Consider the following 22,115-nt stretch of genomic DNA (forward strand, 5'->3'; position numbering starts at 1 on the left):
TGGAATGTTCACTGCCTGCTTTGGCTCATTCAAAAATCACAGCACACCAAAAATCCCTTAAAGAGCTTGTCCTGCAGGTGATATCTAATTTGATCTATGATATTTACAGAAATAAGAGCACATCTCATAACTTCTTGACCAAATTTCAAATGATGAGTGTTGGGGAGAGTACAGATGTACCTGAAGGTGTAAGCTGTTTTCATCTGCTTTCTATTCTTAAAGCATATACAGGGTTGCAGCCTACATATGTTTGTCAGAGTGATTAATGGCTTGTATCCATACATTAGAACTGAGAGTATTAAGATTTATATCTTTTTGTTTTGAAAAGCAACAGCAAGCCCATAAATGCATGCTAAAGGTACTCCCTCTGATGAGCATGTGACCTACAGTGCACATTTACAGTAAATGACTAGAGCCATTTAAAGGGTTTTTTTAAAGCTATTAAATATACTTTAAAATGTCATAAGATGTCATGAGTCGTGTATGGAAAGCTGATATTTATATTTATCAGACACTTTGGTAACAGAATAGATCTTGCCTTTTTACCTGTTTTTTGTGTTTTAAACTGACGAATATATTACCAGTGATAGAAGAGGTCAAGGTAGAAAAATACACATAATGAGGGTCCAGAATTTTTCATGGTGTTTTATTCGAAGTGCCATAAGGATGGCTGATGGGTGATACAGCTTGGTGATGGGAAAATGTTCTAAATTAAGGGGGTATACAATACCTAAATTAGGTGCTGAGGGGAGTTGTCTGGAACCTGCTAAAAGGAGACAATGTAAAGAGACAGTATGGAAGAAGTTTATATAGCTTCTTTTTTCACTTATAAATAAAGTATTAAATATATTCCAAGACTTTTAGAAATGTTCTAGCTCTATGTACTTCAGTAGTTTGTCCCAGAGAGCCCTTCCCTGGCCTGCCTGCTGGTCTCGAGCTCAGTGGGGGCTGTGTCAGTTTCCTTTGGATTCATGTCCTCTGTCTTCATGACACCCACTCCTGCCTGATCTGAGGTTCTCTTTGTATTGACATATCCTAGGATATTTTTCCCAATCTGTTGTGTGACAATGGTGAGAAAACTCCTGTCCATTAGAAGCAATAGCGGGCCCAGCACTGGATCTGAGTTACATCCGAGTGACCTCGACACTGTGAAATTGTGTTGAAGAGCAGATGTATCCGTGGGTTACAGCTACAGTTTGTGAAACATTAATAGGTTCAATTTACATGTGTATGTCTTGTGTTTGAGGAGGAAACTGGTCAAACACAGGACCATAACTTGTATAGAAAACTGATTCTGAACCCCCAAGATTTAATTTCTGGGGAAGATACAAACCTGTTTTTAAAAAATACTTGAGGAAGACATGGAAGATTTAATTCACTGTCTTAGCCAGCCAGCCAAATAATAGTGTTTATTTCAATACTAGTCCTTCTCAATAGAAACTCCAGACTACTTCAGCAAGCTCAGGCAATGGGATTTTGTATACTTTTTGTTTTGTCTTGTAGGAGTTTGGGAAAAATCTTCAAACACCTTTTACCAAGAAGTTAATTTAAAGATTTGTTGAAATGTTGTTTTGGTTATCTATTTATTTTTTTCTAATACTATAAATGGAATTAAGGTATCTGAGCTATCAGTGAACAAGCTGCATAAGAATCTTTTCATGATACAAGAGGGTATTGAATGATGGCAGAATTTTTTAGCATTTCTGAACGGTACAAATTGCCAACATCTTCTCATTTCTGTGAGGAGAACCTGCTTAAGGCCCAATGGGGTTAAGAACGTTGTTTACTCTACTCTTAACTCCTGCAATATAACAATAAAAAAGTGATTAAAATTTAAGTAGTCATGAGAGATTTTCGCTATATCTAATTTCTTGAATGCTGGTGTGCATTAAAACTGGATCATTGCATAATACTGTTGTGGTAAGTATTGCTGTATTACCTTGTTTAGCAACCAATAGAAATAAGAACAGTAATTTTGTGATAAGTAGTCTTGTCTAAATGTGCTGAGTTCAAAAATTGTTTAGCATTAAGATTTTGTTAATTGCTTCCTCTGTAGGTTGTATTAATAATAGAGATATTAATAGACCTCTATTTTGATGTAGTTAACATAACACAAAAATCTTTTGCAAGACAAAATTTGATATTGAGTTGCTCACATCAGAATGCATTTTCACTTCTATTTGGGTATGTTAATGATTTCAGTAGATTCCACAAGGAAAGCAAGAGAGATGCACTCTTTTTTTAGTATCTTTACTTTCATCATGGAAATAGAGATCTATATTTTAAAGTTGGCACCTGCTGATATGATCTAGATGTTCTTGGTAATACAATTATTTCACTGTATCAAGAATATGAATGCTTTTGAAACTGGACTGCTGTAAATACTCTGTTCAATGTAATTGAAACTGGATTAAATTTGCTTTTCTTATTATAATATGTACTATCATCCTGTATATTCATACTATGCTAATGAAGAAACTGTCATCTTAATTTACACTAAGATGATACAGTATCATCCCTACTGTCAAATAAAGAGATTTTTGAGAGTAGGTGATAGCTATGAATTCATATAACAGTTGGTACAATTAATATATGTCTAGTAGAATTAGTGTTTAAATTGTGAAAAGAATGAGAGGACAAAGTATTCCAGTAGTGGTATATTTTAAAAGATAAACAATCTGTGTGTGGCTCCAGCATAGCAGCACATGGTGGCTGTTGTGGCTCCACAGATTTAATTTCTGAGCTTCTCTTAAGCTCTGTTCATGGTACATACAGTAAGTGGGTGCAGTGGGGACAAACTTCAATTAATTTTAAAATGAGTTGAAGAGGGGCTTATGTCACATATGCAGAGAAGTGTGGGGTCCAGTGAAGACCGTAGAACTTCATGGGACCCTGGAATTTTGGGCAGCTGGCTTGTATTGATGTGCTGAGACTCTGCAGTTACTGATTTAAAAAGTGGGTTAAAACTGACTTAGGGATGTGGCTGTACAAACTGAAAGAACAAGGAGGACGTTTTCTTTTTTTTTTTTTTTATTCTGAATCCAGAGCAAGCAGTGAGGGTCATCTCCTTATCAGGCTGTTTAATCTGCTTTCTGAAGTCTAGAAATGCTTGAGATGCCAAGGAGGAATTTTTCAGGGCTCTTGAGCTGAAAGCCACAGGCACCAACAGTGACATATGTGGTATCACTTTTTATTGTCCACATCCACTTAAAAGTGCTGAGTGAACTCTGCCAGCAGAGGTGGATTCTGTGCCCTGTACATCTCCAGCCCTAACCAGAAAGCCAAGAGCTGGTGTTGCTGCCCATTGTGGGGCCACAGTAAAGTAGCTTGGAAATAAGATGGTTTGTGTGTACTGTCTTGTAGCTGTACTTTCCCCCCTCCTACATTAGCTACACTTCAGCAGGAGAGTAGAGGTATTACCTCATGTGGAATGACCAACAGCTGAGTGGTCAGGATGGATTCCTGTGATTTGTTCAGGTTATAATAGCCCCCTCGGGTAGAGGAGAGAAATGAGCACAGATCCCTTATTTCCTGAGTATTTTAAGCATGATTTAGGGATGAGATTAGCTCATGAAAATGTTACAGTACAGTAATACCCAGCTTCTGATTTTAAGTCAGGCTTAGCCGTACATCATCGTGGCATTGTTTAGTCCTCAGAGGAGACAGCCCTATCTACTTATAAACCCTTTCATCTCCAGACCTGTGGCCTGGATAACAGCTGTCTCTTCAGGTGTGGGTTTAGAAGGGTTCCTCTTTCCTTCCAGGGCATTCATGGTTGCAGTTATCTGGGAAGGCATCAAGTTCTCTCGTGTAGGTGCTGTAGATTTTGAGCATAATAGGCATATAATGTGCATTCCTAAACCTCAGTACACAATGGCATCTCTGCACTGACCACATTGTGTTTTCAATTAAAAGTGGAACATAACACAATTAAGTGTTATTTGATATCAGCTGTTGGCTTGTGTAGCTCCATCTGTGTGTTCATGCTCTCTTTTTCCACAGTTTTTTTTGGATGAATCAGAGAAGGGGAGGCAAAGGATAAATAAGCAAAGACATCCTGTGCAATACCTGCTGCTAACTTTTCTGATTCCTGAAAGCCATGTTTTCATGAACTGAACAGTGGAAGTGTGTGGGACAGCTTTATTTACTTCCACCACTTTGCTTTTTTATGGTCTTTTGGAAGAGGTTCCTCCTCACCATGTTTACTGCTTTGTAAAGTAAATCTTTGATTTATCGTAGCAGTCACAGTCTGTTAAATAACTGTTTTCTTCATGTTGGAAAAGCACTTCATGTTTTCTCTCTCAGGTCTCCCCAGCTCAGAAAATGTGAATTTCTTTTCTGTATTTGAATCTGATTTTTCATGTGTTACTGACAGTTTTTATATACTTTTCCATTATTAGGAAGATGCTTTAAATTACAAACATCACATTTAAACAGTGCTTTCTAAACTGATAATATTTTGCTTCCTTTGTTTTGTCTCATGATAATGTTCTTGCTACCATTACTATGTTAATTTTGTCTTTTATTTTAAAAAGCCTTCTGAACTGAGGCTCAATTATCTCTGAATAAGGTCAAAGTTATTTCTTTTGTCTTTAAAAGACTCAATACCAAATATAATCTATTAAGAGTTGGACATTATAAAACATCAGACTAAGGAAAGAGATTTTCTGAGTCCAAAATCACTGAAAGCACCAGGACAAGCATTTTTGAGATTCTGCCCCAAGACAGACAGATATACACCTTTACTGACTCTCATGTCAGTACCTGCTTTGCCAGACATGCCAAACCAATGAAGACTGTGACCATCTGTTATTGAGTTCACATCTCATAACTTTGCAGCATCTAAACCAGCCCTGTGTCTTTGCATGGCACATGAAGTCAAACTGAAGAATTATATTGAAATAATGTTAGATTTTGTTGCCAAGTTAAGATATTGAATACTTAATGTTTTTATAAATCTATTTATGATTTTATTTTAAATGTGTAATGGAAACTGCCATGGTTTAACTTCTCAATCTGTCTTCTTATGCCCACTATAAAAGTGTGTCCTTTGAGCTACTTTAAGGAGGTGGTAGATTGTCACAACTAGAATTTGTTCTCTTGTACTCTGCCAAGATTTTGCAGGCAAAAAACTTGGTCTGAAAATGAAGATGTCTCCTCTAAACAACAACCAGAGACAACTAAAAGAAAATCCTGAATGTCTGCTGACATTTTTGCAGTTTTCATTTTTGTTAATATAAGTTCTCATAATGCAAACACATGTGCTTCAAATAGTTATGATACATGTATGTTGTATATCTACAACTCAAATGGATCTAATTACTTGTGATCAAATCTCAAGCAAAATTAAGATACGATTGTAGTGTAAAATGGCCTAGAATAGCATTAGTTTGAAATATTCATTAATGTAAGATAAAAGAGAAAACCTTTAGAGCCCAGAACACTTCTCTGAGGATACAGGCATATCTTTATTCTGCATTATTTTCACTGATGGCACATTGTTAAATGCAATGAGTTATAAGAAATTATGAAGAAATTTGTATTTTAGCCACTGCTGTACAGTTGTGCAACGTGGAGATGTTTAACATGAAGGAAGATGCTCCATTCGCAGATAGAATAGCTTTATTTAAAATTGATTAGGAGCAATTCACAGCAGCCTGCCAAATTGCTAATGGAAGCCATTTGAATCAATTCTCTCATATAATTTAAATGCCATTTCACTGCATATAGTTTAACCAGGAAAGAATCCCAGCTTGCAGCCAGTAAAATTAATTATTTATTATTCTTTTCATAAATATTTTCTTGGTCCAAAAAAAAAAAAGAGGAAAACCAAAATACATTCTTATACACTGAAACTTTTTCAAGGTGTGCATACTTCAAATGGCTAATTTGAGAAATGCCGTAGTATTATTTTTACTTATGTATGTCAAGAAGCATTTTTATCTACATGTCAGGTGTTTTTCTTACCTGATAGCTTTTTGCGGAGTGTGCATTTAAGGCTAAATTACAAATTGGATTCTGCTGTTAACTGAGGGGCCTATTCAGCAAAAATTATATATAGGCTTTTCTCAGAAGGTCGTGGAATCCATCTTTGCTGAGGTGATGAAATGGGGAACTCCTTTTGGCCCCAGAATCATTTCTGTTCAGACCTGCCTGGGTGTCCCACGGGGGAGTCGTCTGGCAGTGGGGAATTCATTGTGTGAGCTTTGGTGTTTGCTGTATACTCTCATCCATCACCGAAAGATTGTCCTATCTATGGGTTAATGTTATTGTTATTTGCTTGAAAATCAATTGAATTAAACTTGAGAACTAATGGTATATTGCTCTAGTTTAAAAATAAACATTCTGGGGTTTGGCTGCTGTTGGCTGAGATTCTGCATGGTCAGCACGATGCAGGAAGAATATCTTTTAATTTTGTGCTTTGCCCACTCATCTATTGCACTGCCAATTGCAACCACTGCAGTGCCAAACAAGTGCAAATATAGATTGCATATAAATATAGAGCAATGTTGATGGTGCAGCAGCAGAGGAAGTGCATTACAGGGGCTGCTGCTCTTCAGACGGAAATAGCACGTTGAAATCCTTTCTGGTTGTCCTTCACTGCTGTCCCTCGTGACTTAGAGAGCCCAAGAATAACCAGTGGTGTCTCTTGGCTTTCCCCCTGCAACTCCCCTCAGTATAAAAGCATATTTCAATGTCTTTTGCTCACATATGGTGATGGATATTGTAAGGGTTAAAATATGTCTGAATATTAATCAACCTTCAGTTGGCCTTTCTTCATTGGAATTGATATGTAAGTTGATCACAAAGTATACTAATAATATATGCCAAAGATATTTAGCAGGCCTTCTCCATGCATGCTTATATAGGTATGGTGGGCATATGACCGGGCTGATTACAAACCTGAAGGCTCTTCCCCTGCAAAATATGTGTATCAAGTCAAGAAAGGTCAACCTGCAATAAGGGTACTTGAGAAAGAAACCTTCAGCTGCATTGGCCCAGTTGAAAATCCAATACCTGTTTAAGCAGCAAGGTCTTATAAGTAGTCTGATGACTGAAATTTCATAAGTAAGAAGCGGAGAGAAAAATTTTAATAAGAAAGTTTATTGAAAATATGAGAGAATTCTTAGTTCAGAATGCAAACCAAGGGACTTAAATGTCAGATATTCTAAAATAGAGGAGTTAGCTAATAATGTGAAATGATTTGGCTGCAAGTTTTTTTTAATGATTTCTGCCCCCATTTCTGCTTGTTCCCCTCCCCAAGAGTTATGACTTGACAAAGGTGGCCATGAGGCACCAAAAGAAATTCCAGGCCATTTATCTGGAAGATAGGAATTTTGATCAGGGATTGAGCTCTTGTAGAGAGGACCTCCTCCTCCCTCAAACAAAACTGACAATCTAAGGGGATTGTACCATATTTCCCTTTCTTCTTTGAGACTATCACAGTTTTGTAGAAAAAATAGTTCCTTAACTGTATCCAGCAGCATTTTAAGACTAATAAATAATTCTTTGTAGTCACTCAATCACTGCCAGTGCAGACTTGAAAAGGTAATTTATTTTGCAGATAGACACCCCTGACAGCACTCTGGAGGCCATCCTTTCAGACATAACCACTTTCAAGAAACCAGGAGTAAAAACATCCTGCTTGATCAGGTTTTGATGTGGTGAAGCCATACCTTGAGAGAGAAATCTGCTCAGTACACTGGGGAGGGAAGCTCTGCCACTGTCTTTTTTCATTATGGTTTCCTGTCCTGTTAACTAAGGAAAGGGCCAATATTGCACTTGCAGAGCTCATCACTTCATTCACCACCTGGGAAAGGAGAAACCCTGTGTTTGTCCACAGGCGTTCAGTGTACCCTGGGATATGTTAACAGAAAGTGATCACTGAGGTAAGCAAAGAGGAGTTCAATGCTTTTTTATCAGAATTAAGAAACAGAGCAGAAATGACAAATAGTTTGGGACACCAAGCCTGGAGGAACCCATAGATTCTTGGTGTGGGGATAACGGTGGAATAGAAAAGAGAAAAACTTAGTTAATGCAAGAGAGCTGAGTGAGCAGAGACAGATTTTGGAGAAAAATAGGTGACCTAGTTTGGTATCACAAGGCATAGTTTTCATTTTAGCTGTAAAGCATTACAATGGCTCACATTTCACAAAATGGGCTGTAGATCATGCAATCTTTTCTGAAGTCTGTTGGTAGAAAAGTTTAAGTGCTGTTGAGGGAACTCTTTCAAGGACTTGGGCAGTACCTGTTGTTCTCTCTCTACTTGTTTCCCTGCCTGAAGACAAAGCTCCAGCATTTCTTGGTGTTGGGTTTGAGTAGACCTGCACAGCACTTGTGCTCCTCAGACATCAACATGGTCTTTGGGGCAAGGTTAGGAAAATCTATTAATATACGTAATGGTGGCTCAACTTTTTTGAAAAATGGTTTTTTTTCTTATTTCTTTTCGTATTGAAAACTAGATTACTGCATATCAAGAGATTAAAGCCTCCACTGGAACAGTAAAGAGACACTCACATTTCCATGTGTTCTTCTTTTATCTGAGTAAATGAAGTTTAGCAAGATATAGTGCCTTATTTCATCAGGAATTTCCATTCCGAAGGGAAAAGAAATGGAATAGGAACTGTGGTTCTAAATATCTAAGGTTACAACTGTGCTGTAACTGGAGCTGTAACTCCCTGTTAGGTGGTGTTTGATCTGCTTCCCAGTTCTAAAGGCTGTCTGGGCTACTTAGATATATGTCTTGCTATTAAAGCATTTTCCCCTTTTCTTATGTTTCTTATGGTAAATGTGCTATAGGAAGATTTTTTTTAAACTCTTTTTGCAAAGTTTTAAAATAAAATTTACAGCTGGTGAGGAACATGGTTTTTACATACTGGACCTTATCATCTCAGTAACCAATTTTTCCTTATGTCTCAGAACTCTCATTAATTTTTCACAGGCTTGTGATGGATAGTTTTTATTTATTCACGTCTGAGGTTCTGTTGTGTGAAAAGGACTCATTTTATAACATTACATATTCATGGCTTGGGATAGATGGGATAAGGAACTTATTATTAATGTGTCACAGTGGGAAACTTACTCTGGGTTCATTTGTGAATCTTGTTAAATGTGGTGTGGTCAGCAGACAGTGCTGAAATTTTTGATACATTTTATTGGAGAAGGGCAAAGAGGTTCAGTGCTGCTTCCTTATCTAAACAGCACAAGAGAAAGATGGTGTCTTTCTAAATGCATTTGAAACACTATGTCAATAACACAAGGGTAGAAGTAAAATATGCCTGAACTATGGTAAAATCAGAATGATGCTTTTTAGTAATGACTGTTTCCAGGTGCTGTTTGGGTCTATTTAATTCCAGTTTGCTTAATTAAATCTTGTATAACTTTTAGAAAAAACACTGGAGTTTTTTGCAGTATAATAAATTGACATCAGAGTATTCCAAAACTTGTTTTCTAGCAGTTAGATTTACCTGTAGTACCTGATTGTGGTCATATTTCTCTGATAATCTTTTGTTAAAGCTCAGTGAGACTGTGCAAATTCTGAATGTACATGTGCTAAAGTTTTTGGAAGTCAGTAAGCAGCCTATGTGTTGAACATATGCAGTATACAAAATAAAAAGTAAGGAGGTAAACTGGGTTGTAAACTATTTTAGAGTCCTAGAATTGGATCTGAGTTAAAAGAACCAAATATCCTTTTCATTGGGTCACAAATATATGCATTTTCAAAGCAGACCATTTTGTACCACTGAACATTTTAAAGTAGAGTCTTTGTTCTCTACTTATATGCTCAGAATTTATTTTTCAATTAAATGCTTCCAATACTCATTTTTGTAGTTACAGAAATGGGCCCAGAGAGGAAGTCTGTAATTTAGCTCCACTTCTCACTCCGTGTTATTTATTACCTATTGTTACCTTTTTACTTATGTTATTGTTGAAAATCTAGAAAGATGATTTGATTGGGGATTTTTTGAGTGTGCTGATCACTTTCTTACCAAAGTAGCTGGTAGATGAAGGTATTAATGTTTACAATAGCAGCAATTATTTGAATATTTAAGAACATATTGTCAAGATCCAACTGAATTATAATTCCTCTTTGTTTTCAAATATTTTGTTTCCTTTGAAATTAATAATAAAATAGATGAAAGCTTCAAGCTTTGAGATGACTAGGACAAGGCAATTTATGATGACTATAGTTTAAAAGAAAATTCTCAGCGATGTTAAATGTTACCTTTATTAGCAATCCTACCAATAGGTCAACAGTATTATATTGTCATTTATAATAGAGGAGCTGGGCAGTGAGAAAACTGTAGTCTATTAAGAGTTTTGTAAGTGTGTATGTGTATACAGTGAAATAATATCTAGTGTAATGTGAAGTGACAGTCAAAATTACAGCTTTTCTCTTGCCGCAAGGGTACTTCTCTGCCAAGTATAGTAATATTGTTGTAGCAGTGTTCAAGGTTGTCAGCAGTTCTTGGTTACTCTGCAGAGAGCCATAACTGTGTGTGGAAGCAAGGAGCTTCCTGTCAAGGGAGATACTATAATTTTGATATATATTTGTTGGTGCCAAACTGCAATTAAATAGGAGGCGTTGGAAGAGGTTTTATTTAGCCAACTCAAATTTGTTGATTAATTAGTTAAAAAAAAATCCAAAAGGAAATTTTCCTCTTACACAAACATAGTTAAATTATGAATTTAGCTGGTATTTGTCTGTGTTCAAAGTATTGCGTTTTTTTAATGGAATAAACCTTATTTCTGCTGGTGAATCTGGGATTGCCCTATACTGCTATTACTTAAAATATTATCTCTGAAGATAATTAGTATCATAAAATTATTTTCAGGGGTTGTTATAAACTTCAGGCTTTTTAGAGGTCGGCACAGAAACTGTTTCTTCTCAAAAACATGTTTTTTTCAGGATGTGCTTTTGTATCAGGACATCGACAAAATGTTGTCACAAAAATGTGTATTATCATCCGTATTGGAAGCAGTAAAGAATTTCTCCTATTTCCCCACGTTGAAAATGATGATAATGGTGTCAGCAGTTTTATTCATTGAAAACCATTTTTCTTGTTGATTAGATTAAAGAAAATGAGGTGGGGGAGACAGTTCCTTTGGAAAACATTACTTTAAAGAAAATCAGGAACTCTCCTGCTGTCCCTCAGCAAAATGCTAAGATATAAACATACTTACATGATCTTATGACTTGCATGATGAAAATTAAGTGTTATGCTAATATAAGTGGCTAAATAGTGCCTAAAATATTGCTTAGCCAACCCCCCCATCGACTTTTATTGAATATTTTTCAAGTGGAAAGGTACTGATAGTCCTGGTGAGGTACTTCCATATTCTGCCCTCCACGTTCTTCTGCCCTGATTTCTGTAGGTCTCCATAGGCTGCAATGCTTCTGCGAGACTTGTGTTGTAGAATTGGGTTCTACTTACAGCAAAGCAGAAGCCTCAAAAGCTGAGGCTGATTTTCAGATGGGTATATAAGGAAAGAGAAGATAATTAAAGAAAATAAATAAAACCCCACTTTTCAATATTTTTCTTATAACTATAGCTAAAATAAATTTCAAATGCTTTGTGTTGAGGAAATGAAATCAAAAGCCAGAAGCTTCCTGTAAGTTGTTTTTCTCAAAGAAAATTGGATGCTCAGTGGGCACCTTGTATAACTGACATTAGTTGTTCCACTTATCTCAAGCACTCGAATTTATCCCCAAACACCCTGCAGGTGTAACTTATGTTGGAAATCCTGTGTATCTGATTTATAGAGCCTGACTGTGGGCTGAAGAATATGGATGCGTTGGAGAGATCAAGTCATAGTTTCTGCTGGCATATTGTGTAACCTTAATGAGTAAATATAAAATGTAGCAGTAATATTTGTTGTTGCACTGGGGCCCATCCTTAACCACAGGGCACATCTCTGACCCTGTGCAGAGGAGTTGGCCCAGTGCATTGTGATGGCTGATTGGCCATAAGACATAGGAAAGATTCTACAAAGAAAAATTTGTGAAATTACAGGAAATACCTGGTTTATGGTGTTTTTCTCTAAGGCTTCCTACAATGTTTTGACCAGTGTTTCTTTTCTTACCATCATTGAAAGATTTTTTTTTTCTGGTGGAGGGCAGCAGGCCAAGAATCTGAGCGTGTTATCAGAGCTGATGTCCCCACTTTTTGTAAATATATCATTTACTGAGGTATCATAAGATTTTGTATCTGTTATGATTTCAGAATTTCCTCAATCTAGCCAGCTGTTTGGTTTAGGAACATCTGAAGTCTTTGTTTCTAGTTCTTTTGTTGCCACTTGAAATTTTGCTGTTTTCCTGTGAAGTCTTATCTCTTCAGTGCAGAAGCATTGGTGCTCAAGAGGTGATCATACAGTATCTGTATGTATATAAAGCTGCACATACCAGTTGACACCTCACTCAGCATCTTTAACCTGAGGGGTCTTAGTATCCTATGTGTGACAAAGCAATTTACCAAATGTAAATTCCTTCCAATAGCTGCATTAATATGTTGGGTCTTTTTTTAATTGAATAAATATATTACTCAGCGGGGCAGATTATTTTCTTTGTGGCCTTGCTGTTGCAATTTGAAAACAGATACGATTTCCTTTTTGCTGATGAGGATATCAACATCTGTTCTTGGTTTCCTGCAGCTTTCCTCCAGAAAAGGCATTTAGATGCACAATTTAATTCCTTCCGAAGAAATAGAAAATTAAAAATTTGACCCCTCCTTCAAAGCAGTGGTTACACTGTGACAACAGTGGGTTGAGCTAAATTCAGCTATGTCAAGCAAGAACTATAAAAGTAGATAGATTGCCCTCTAAGCTTCACTTTATTGGATATTGTAATTGACATATAGTTGTCATTTATAATCATCTGTCCATTCCTGTGAGTTGGGAGCAGTAAAGTTAATTGTGGCTGCTCATTTGCATTAATCTCACCTCTGAAGGGTACAGTAACCCATTAATATCATGTCATGATGAATTATCACAAATAACATTGAACATATTGATTAATGATCTCTGAGATTTGTATCTCGTTAAAACATTTTGTTAGCTCTTTAAACTTTTAAGCAGACAGTCAATGTATGTGGGAGAGGTTTAGAGATCACCCACGGGGTGATGAAAAGTTATGGCATACATTTTGGGTCACTAATTAAAAATTGTTTAAAAGATTTCACACTCGTTTTAAAAATGCTTTTCCTTCTACAGGTGTAGGTCTTGCAAGCTTTTTAATAACAAGAATTGTCTTATTATTATTCATTGCTTATAAAGCTAATAATTTTTATTAAATTGGGATGACACAAGAAAAAAAAAGGAATGATCAGGTTTAGAAACTGCCATTATTTCTGTAGTTTCTATTCTGCAACAAGAATCATGTCAGAGGAGCATATGTTTGTTTGTTAAAAAACATAGTTTCCTTCTATTTAAATTTTCTCGTTAATGCAAAAGTTCTCTAGCTGGTTTAGCACTTGAAGTTACGTGTTTTTTTCCCCTTCTTTCTTTATGCATACAAATATATACATTAGGCTGAATGAAATCTCATCTAGCGAGTGGCCATGTACTTTGAAGTAGTTGATAATGAACTATTTTGCCATTTTAATAATTACCTGCTTAAATTTCTGTAAGCTAAGAAGTATAAAGACTTTAGGGAGGCAAGGAAATTTACAGCATGATTCAAGGAGGTGACTTAGCAGGATAGAAGTGACTCCTTTGCATATCTGAGTGTTGTGTTTTGCAAGTCTGTGAAATATATAATGTTTTAAATCATTCAGCAGTCTGTCTTATTGCAAAGGTTTTTTTGTCTCCCTCCACGTTGTTGCTGTATTGAGTTGGTCATTTTAAATAAATCATAACTCTAGTGGGTCCTAGTTCTATATACAAAAGACTGTTTTCACTTTCTTCTACCTGACAGTATAGTTATTTGAGGGAATACTACTCATCATCGTAACAATATTTTCTTAATTTTTTTGAATATTCTTGACATTTCACTTCCCAATTTTTCTCTGAGTTTGAGGAGATAACTCACATATGCAAAATATTTGGGGTTAGAGCTGTTTTGTATTTTCAGTGTCTTTCATTCTTTTACATGGGCCAAAACAAGGAGTGAGTCTGTTTTTTTGCTTTTGATAACATTGTTGGTCTCTCTCAAAAACTAATCCTCACCTTTTTCTTCTAACTATTGCCCTTGGTACCTAGGATGAAGTTCACACACTCTGCCAAATGTTGAAATAAGCTAGTTTTGTTGAGGAGACTAATGTGAAGATTAGAGCAAGAAAAATCATCCTTTCTAACTTGAAGATGTGATGTGGCAAATCTTCACAGGTGTGCCATGACTTCTGCTGCTCTGGACGTGTGCAGTGGCTAATTGTATCACATCACCTTTCCCCAGGCTGGGATTTTTGTATGGCAACTAACACAATTCTAACTTATTTGCTAGCTTTTCCAGCCAACCCCTACAATCTTCTTTCAGTAATTCCTGAGAGTCCGTTTCCCTGGCACATGAGGCTGTAGAGTCAAGGATTATATTCTAGCTATAATTTATGATTAACTAGATTTATGGCTGAGATCCCAAAACAGCTTCAGTACTGTGGCCAGAGGAATTAAAGCCAAAATGGAGACTATCATTCTGAATTGTTTGTTTCTCAGGATTTTAGGAAAACTCTTCGTTATATTTGAAAAACAAAAACAAACCCTAAATCCAAACCAAATACGATTTGCAGCTGTGTAACAATTCAATTTCATAGTAAGGAATTTAGCACGAAAACACATGAAGTCCTCAGCCTGGATAGCATTGAACTATTTAATTTAAAGCCTATTATCACCCAAAGCCAATGCAGTGAATAATGCACATTAGACCCTCGGCCTGCTCATGCAGCCCCCTCCCCCTGCCAAACAAAAAATGGTGGGGGGCACACACAAGTAGGGTTCATTTCCACCCATGGTATTAATCCTTACTCATTTTAAAAACCTGCTAACGGAAATATTTCCATTCAGCTCATTAATCAATTGTGATTTTCATTCCCTTGTTTTGTAAAAGCTGTTGCAATAAATACTTTTTTCACAAAGCGAAAATCTAAGAGATGGATGCAGCAAGCGTAATTAATAGCACCCAGTTACAGAAGATCAGCAAGTTTGTGAGATTCACATGCTGCTTTACCATATGGCTGCCCAGTAGGCGAAAAATTTGATTAATGTTTTGAAGTAGGTTTTTTTCAGCAAATATTACAGCCCCAGATGAGGAATTTTACTTTCGAGTATTGTTAGATTTTCCTAAAATAACAGATCTTTTGATTTAAAGCTAAATAATATTTTGATCTCATGAAAAATCTACATGTAGGAGAATTACAGTCCTGCTGTATAAAGAATAGACCCTATAACTTGTTTATAATTCAGCCAACAATAGTTAAATTTTTGTTTAATCTTATTTTTTCATAAGTTGGTTGATTTGAGATAGTAGTGCAGGTGCATGGGTTTTGTATCAAGGAATGCCCCGTCAAAAATAGATCTATCCCAAAGCTAACTGATTCATTCTAACCTGCCATGATGGTTTCCTTTACATTTCCTTATGTAAAATCAAAGTTAAGCAGTTTACTGATAAGTTCAGAAACTAATATATGCTCCCTTCAGTAAAACATTGCTGTAAATAATGATATCTGAACAGAATTCTATGATGTTTTCATTTTGCTTCTAAATCAGAAATTGTTGTAACATTGTAATTAGTACTTGATCTATCAACCCACTGCTATATTTACCTGAAATGAAAAATATTTACAGAAATGCATGCGAGGAGTATCACGACTCAGGCTCGAGTGCTCTCGTGCGAAGCTGACACACAGTGGGAAGTTTTGCTTTTCTCACAAATTCTCAGTTTAATACAAGGAACATCAGCAGCTGGTAAAGAACAGATTCGGGGTGCTGAGCCGAAATGGAGTGGAGAGCAGCTTTGAGTGGAAGTCTTGCTGAGCTTCCAGAATGCTGAAGATAAAGCATTACCTAACACTGCTTTGCCACGTTGGTTTCTTCTAATTGCTTCAGGTAATGCTGAGGTTTAGAGTCTGGTGGGATGATGCTAAGGCTGAAAGATGAGAATTTCTGCATTTAAAAACATGCCTTTTTGCATTTTTTTTTCAGTTGTATCATCTTAGAAATCAGTGACTGATTGTAAGGGTGTGCTATGTGAAAAATAATTGTGATTCTGTACATATCCCCAGATCAGAGATCTTGCACAAAGTGCTTCTCTAGAATGCTGATTTCAGGGCACAGAGTGAGAACTCAAACCTAACAATAAAATAAAGCTCAGTAAAAATAAAAGCTTAAAAAAACTAAAATAAAAGGTTTTTGAAACCAAAAATTTGCCCTCTGCCGACTCTAAGTAGTGCATGACCAGAGGGACTGTCCAGCTGTGTTAGTTACTGGTGTAGTTTCGGAGGCAGGAAAACAGCCTATGAAGGTTTTGTAAGAAAACCTTAAAATGAAGCATAGCTGAGATAGTGAAATGATGGTTATTACTTTTGGAAAATACAAATGTCACAACAACTTGTGCTTTAGATTCCTAGACAGCTAACAGATGACAAAGCAATGTGAACAAATCCATACCTTTAATATAGAAGGATAGATTAGATTGTTTTGCTCTTTTGAGACAGGACAGTTAATTAATTGATACAGGCTGCCCAGCCTTGCGCTGCTTGCAGATTGCCTCTAGAAATTTGTTTTCCTTCATATTATCAAATTTTTTACAATTTGCATAAAGTATGAACATTTTTATTAGTGCATATCCCATGTATTATCTTTTTTCTTGTCTATATCTGTTACTCTCTTGTCAGTGATTTATTTCTAATAAGAGCACATTTTATGCTATAAAGGAATGTAAAATGTACCAGTGTTTCCCTTAACCTGTGACTAAACTACATGCTGATGTTAAGATACTCTATTATATGCTCATTAAAATGTGGAGAAACTGATATTTTAGTATTTAATTTTCTTTGTTCTTAGTTTTTATTGAATTATTAAGAAATAAGAGGAGTTTCAAATATTTTAATGGTGGGACTAAATTTTTAATTGGTAGCATCTGCAAAAGAAGGTTACTGGAAGCTGCTTAAACTGTATGATTAGATGATACCATTGGATGCAACTATGACTTAATCTGAACGAATGGAGGGTGTTGGGGATGTTATTGGAATTGTCACACGTTGCTTGGCTTTTTAGTTCTGTAAATAAAGGAAAGCGTTGGTGCTGGTCTGCGATGGCTGTTTCCTGTCATGTTTTTAACTGCTTCTGAGTTGCTGTTCTGCTTCAACCTGTGGGGAAGGTCTGAAGGGGTTGTCTGCATGAAGAGGCCATAGAGTGGTCACTTTAAAAGGCTCCTTATTGTAGGACTTTGAATTTTAAATTACATGCATAATTCAAAGGTAATCTAACTTTCAGTGTTGGGCTTAAGTCTGTTCAGTTAAATGGAGAAAAATGACTGACATAAGGAATGAGTTATTGATTTATTGTAGGAAAATGACTTCTGTAATATAGGAAGTATGGTAAAAGGAACAGCTTAATTATTTAGGGGACACCATTGAAAAAAGTGCTTTTTCAGCATTGCAAATTGTCTAAATAGGAGTTGTACAGCAGGGGGGTTTAATAATTCTTTCTTAAAGACAAATTGTAGTGGTTTGTTTTTTCCTCCTAAGATGGAGCTCATCTGGTTGTTGAAAATAGTTTTGTATTTGTGCAGTTGAGGCAGAAAAGCAGGCAACCAAATAATTCTGTGCTTAACCCTAAAGGCATGACAGCTTTTAACTGGTGTTTCCCAGATATCTGCATTTTGTTTGTGCATTGTGGAATCTTGCTGTCTAAGGACTGGACAAAAAAAAACATGCACTGAAAGTTATTCTGAAGCCCTTGATTTTAGTAGGTGATATGAACTTTTAAAATGTGAATTTATCAAATAAATATATGTGGCAGTTTGTATGAGTAAAATCTTTAAAATATGGTATTTGATGATTTATAAAATATCAGATAAGATATTTGCTTTGGCTTGTTCCATATGTTTTTTGCTTTTGATTTAATGCTATTCTTTGCAGAAGGACGACAGTATCACGTTATTTTGACTGCAGCTCACAATTTTTGGCAGCATCTCAGATAAACAGAATATTTGTGGTTAATTGGTTGAACATGTTCAACAATTATAATTATATTAAAACTTTAATGTGTTTGAACATTTGCCCACTGTGGGCTGCTAATATGTGCTCACTTAAATTTCTGTCTTTATGACTGGAGTTGGCTTGTAGCTGGTTTTATTGGAAGTATCTGTGCAAAGTTTAAAAGGCACATCTAATAGCACCAGCCTGTTTGGGAGTTTGCCACTGTGTTCAATATATAGGTGCTTGTTCTTAGAGACTGGTAATTCAGTCTGAAAATTTCCAGTCCTCCTGACATTATATATCTTATCTTCCAGTATTTCTGAAAAGAAATAGGAGTCAGTATTATTTTTATTGGGTAAATTTTCAGGAATACTAGTTTGCCTTTCTACCAAAGACATACAAATTAAATAAAGAATTGGTAGTTTCTCCACTTCTAATGTTTTAAATCCAAAATGTGATTTATATTTGCTACTGCACTTGGCAGTAGGCTGAGTACATAGTGAATACAAAGGTTAGGCACTGAATTTTCAGAGTGGTAATGGAATTTTGAGTGCTGTCTGATAAATTTTTCAGTGCATAATCCCCTGTTTTAGTTTTGTTTTGTTTTTAAACTTTCAAACAGAAATTCCAATCCAGTCTTGCTCCAGAGTAGTTGTTATTGTAGGGGAGGTAAATAGTGCTGGGTTTGACTTAAAAGCTTTGGCACTCGATTACCTGAAGAATCACCATTGCTTTGTGTGGATGATACCCTGCAGCTCTAAAAAATAGAGGCAATTATGCTTGCAGCCCCTTCTTTTAATTGAGTGAGGCATAATGACTTCTCTTCTATAATGCTCCATGGACTCAAAGCTGCACATGAGAGGCTCCCCAGGGACCTGCAGTGTAGCCTTTCCCAAGCACATGTTTTTGGGGGAAAGATGCTGAATGGCGGGGTCAGCCAGAGGCTGAAGCTGGCACAGCAGGAAGCAAGGAGCAGAACCAGAAGCAGCTCTGTCCCTGAGGATGTGATCAGCCTGAATTCTGGTTGCTTTCAGGATTTTGTCCCTTGTGCCAGCTCATCTGGAGCTCCAACCTTTGTGTTCTCCTCCTCTTCTCTGGTCATGTTTTTCTACCTCAGCCCTTCCCCTCCCTCGTTCTGTTTCATACTGCAAAGAGGTCTTGCTGTTTATATGTTCAAATGCTAAACATTTTCTTATCTTTTGCCTGTATTTCTTCTTAAAAAATTAGATTCAAAGATATTAAGGGCATGGGTTCTTGTTTATGTTTCTGTCCTCAGTGAGCCTGCACTTTATCCCTTGAAAACCAGAGGAATTTAATGCAGTAGTTTTGTATTTCTGTCCCTAAGTTTCGATATCTCTAAAATTAATCTGGTTTTGCTCATGGCCCTGGTAAAATGATTTGAAAGATACTATAAGAAAAAACCAAACCCCTGAACACCTATTTATCTTCAGTGTAGCATATGGAATAAATGTTAGTTATTCTCCATTTTCCTATAGGTTCACTAAGGCCTCAGGTCTGGACTTCTCTCCATTCTCTGTAGTTTGACAGCAAGATGTCAATGCATGAATCTCCTTTTCTTGTGAGAGTTAATTCCTCATAACCTCTAATGCCTGTCTCAGAGTGTGGCTCAATTTAATTGTTCAGGGCTACCTGTTCAAGTAGAATTTGTACTGTGTAATTCTATACTAATAGTGGTTCTTTGGTGTTTTTTCTTTTCTTTTTTTTTTTGACTGCTTATATAAAAATATAACTTTCTCATATTATTTTAGTCTTTGCTTTTCTTCCTGCATGGATCATTTATTTGTGAACTGGTTATTTCAGTAAGGCCTCAAAGGTAATTTCATGCTTTATAGAATTTATATCTGAGGGTTTAATGAGGAAAACATATTGTTTTCTAACACATGAAATAGAGAATCTTTCATTATACTTTTATTTTCCTTCTCTTATATTACATGTATATCAAGTTCAAAGCCTTGAATACACCTAAGTATAAAATTATTCCTTTCCTACACATGGGAAATATGAATGTTTGCGATTCAAAAATCAACACACACAAACTTAGGAGGGGATTTCATTTTTAATGAATCTACATGATATAAATGAACTACTCTTCAGTTTGTGCATTGTGCTATAGTATACGTTGGAAAGTACAATAACAGTCTATTACTTTTCTGTGATTTAGGTTAGGAATTAATGCATTCAAATGAATTTAAGAGCCTTGGGTATAATTCATACAGGATGCAAGTCCCTCAGTAGACCTCTCATGAACATTATCAGATTCAATACAGTTTGCATGGTCAAACATTAAAATTTGACCAGCCCTGTCTTTTTGCCATTCATTAAACTCCAGAATCAGTTTGGATGGCTTTCTTCTTAATATCCTGTGTGAAAAAAATAAGCAAAGACAAGGTTTCTGTTTGATATATTAATGAGTTAAAATGTTCTGTTTTCAGTCTCAGTTTAGTTATGGCAGATCAGATTGGAACTAAGGCTGCCAAGTATTAAATTTTTATTTTTTTTCTTTTCTAGGTACGTTTTCTGAGAGCTTTCACTTTCATCTAGTGTAGAGTTCTCAATGCCCTTTCACTCCAAATCAGAGTCATTACCTACTATCTAGATTGCATTTGTAGAATAGCTCGTGCCTTCGATTAACAATTGCGTAAACTCAAGGATGCTCTCAGCATCAGTTTGATCTTTTGATGGATCAAAAGCTTTGCTGGGCTGCCTCCTGAGCTACTTAAAATATATCTGTCTGCCTCTTTCTGATATTTTAGCAATTTTACATCCTGTGTTAATTATACCATAAAGCACAAAATCTATTAGCAATTTTCAAAAAGTGTCATGCTTAAAAGGCTTTTGAACACTTGTGACTGATTCTGGTGTGATGAAAATGTCCTTTAAAATAGCTTCTAAGTTCTAAAATACAACAGGAACTAATGCAGCTTTCTTGCAGTGAAGGTGTGAAATGATTGTGCTCTTAAGTACAAAAAAATCTGAAATGTGTCCAATACTCTGAGCCTTCTCACAGAGAAGCTTAAATACAGATTTTTATACTGGAGGGGAGTAAGTACTGTATTAAGTACTCTTCAATAGTAATGTCCTTGTGTTGCTGATTTATCAAAAAGTCATTGGAGCACCTGAAATTCTACTAAAGTGAGTGTTGTGTACCATGGAATTGGTGTCTCTGGATGTCCTCTGTCCTCCTTCAAGTATTCTTATGTAAACTGCTTATGATGCATTGGCAGGGGAATCAGAATCAGGCCTGGAACAGGCACATAGGCTATGCAAAGTTATTCAGTTTCAGCTAAGTAGGCTTAGGGATGTGTGACACGGAGTAAGTGATTGACTTTGCCCACATTTTTATTCAGAACTAGTTCAACCTGGTTTACAAGGCTTAAAGTTTCCCCAAATGTCAGGATTGACAGGTGGAACTATCCACTGTCTGTGCCCAAATTATGAAAACACAAACTCCTCTATTGCTGTTCTTTTTGTTTTTAACCACCAACTAGACTGAACCCTCACACCCTCAACAAATGTAAACATCTCTCAGGTTCCTTTGGTGACAATTACACTGTGAGAAAATAAACACTTTGGCCTTACATTTCATATATTCTTTATAAATGAAATTTCAAAATTTTTTATTAAAGTGTTCAGTGTGAGAAGAAGAAATATGTATGGCACATTTCCTGAGAAAATCAAAGAAAGCATTCCAGAACTTGACTTAGTAGGCTGTTGTATAGCAAATAAACATACACCTCTGCCTGTGATTTGTCTTTAAATGTGGGGATAGTCCTTGTCTCTTGCTTGTTGCAAAGCGTATTATATAGTGATAGCATGTAAGGAGTCCGAGGACAAGTTAAGGCTGGTACTCAGAAGGAGGATCTTAAAAGCTCACAAAGCTGAAGCTCCTTCTCATTGTATTCATTTTTGCTTTTGCATGAGAGAAGGACTCGTCAGGTTTTCAAGCCATCCCCAAAGCCCAGA

General features: G+C 36.2%; 1 protein-coding gene across 4 annotated transcripts in view; it reads left to right on the top strand.

Moving 5' to 3' along the window:
• WWOX (WW domain containing oxidoreductase) overlaps window positions 1-22,115 on the top strand; it is a 498,626-nt gene that overhangs the window by 54,594 nt on the left and 421,917 nt on the right. The window contains exon 6 of one of the 4 annotated variants that reach the window (XM_071567156.1): window positions 15,775-16,359. The exons of the other annotated variants lie outside the window; for them this stretch is intronic. Coding sequence (XP_071423257.1) covers window positions 15,775-15,873 — 99 coding nt within the window. The 3' untranslated portion in view covers window positions 15,874-16,359. Of the gene's footprint in view, window positions 1-15,774; window positions 16,360-22,115 lie in introns of those variants that run through there. 4 annotated transcript variants of the gene reach the window in all.

This window comes from Pithys albifrons, chromosome 12 (assembly GCF_047495875.1).
Source record: "Pithys albifrons albifrons isolate INPA30051 chromosome 12, PitAlb_v1, whole genome shotgun sequence".
Taxonomy (NCBI): Eukaryota; Metazoa; Chordata; class Aves; order Passeriformes; family Thamnophilidae; genus Pithys; species Pithys albifrons.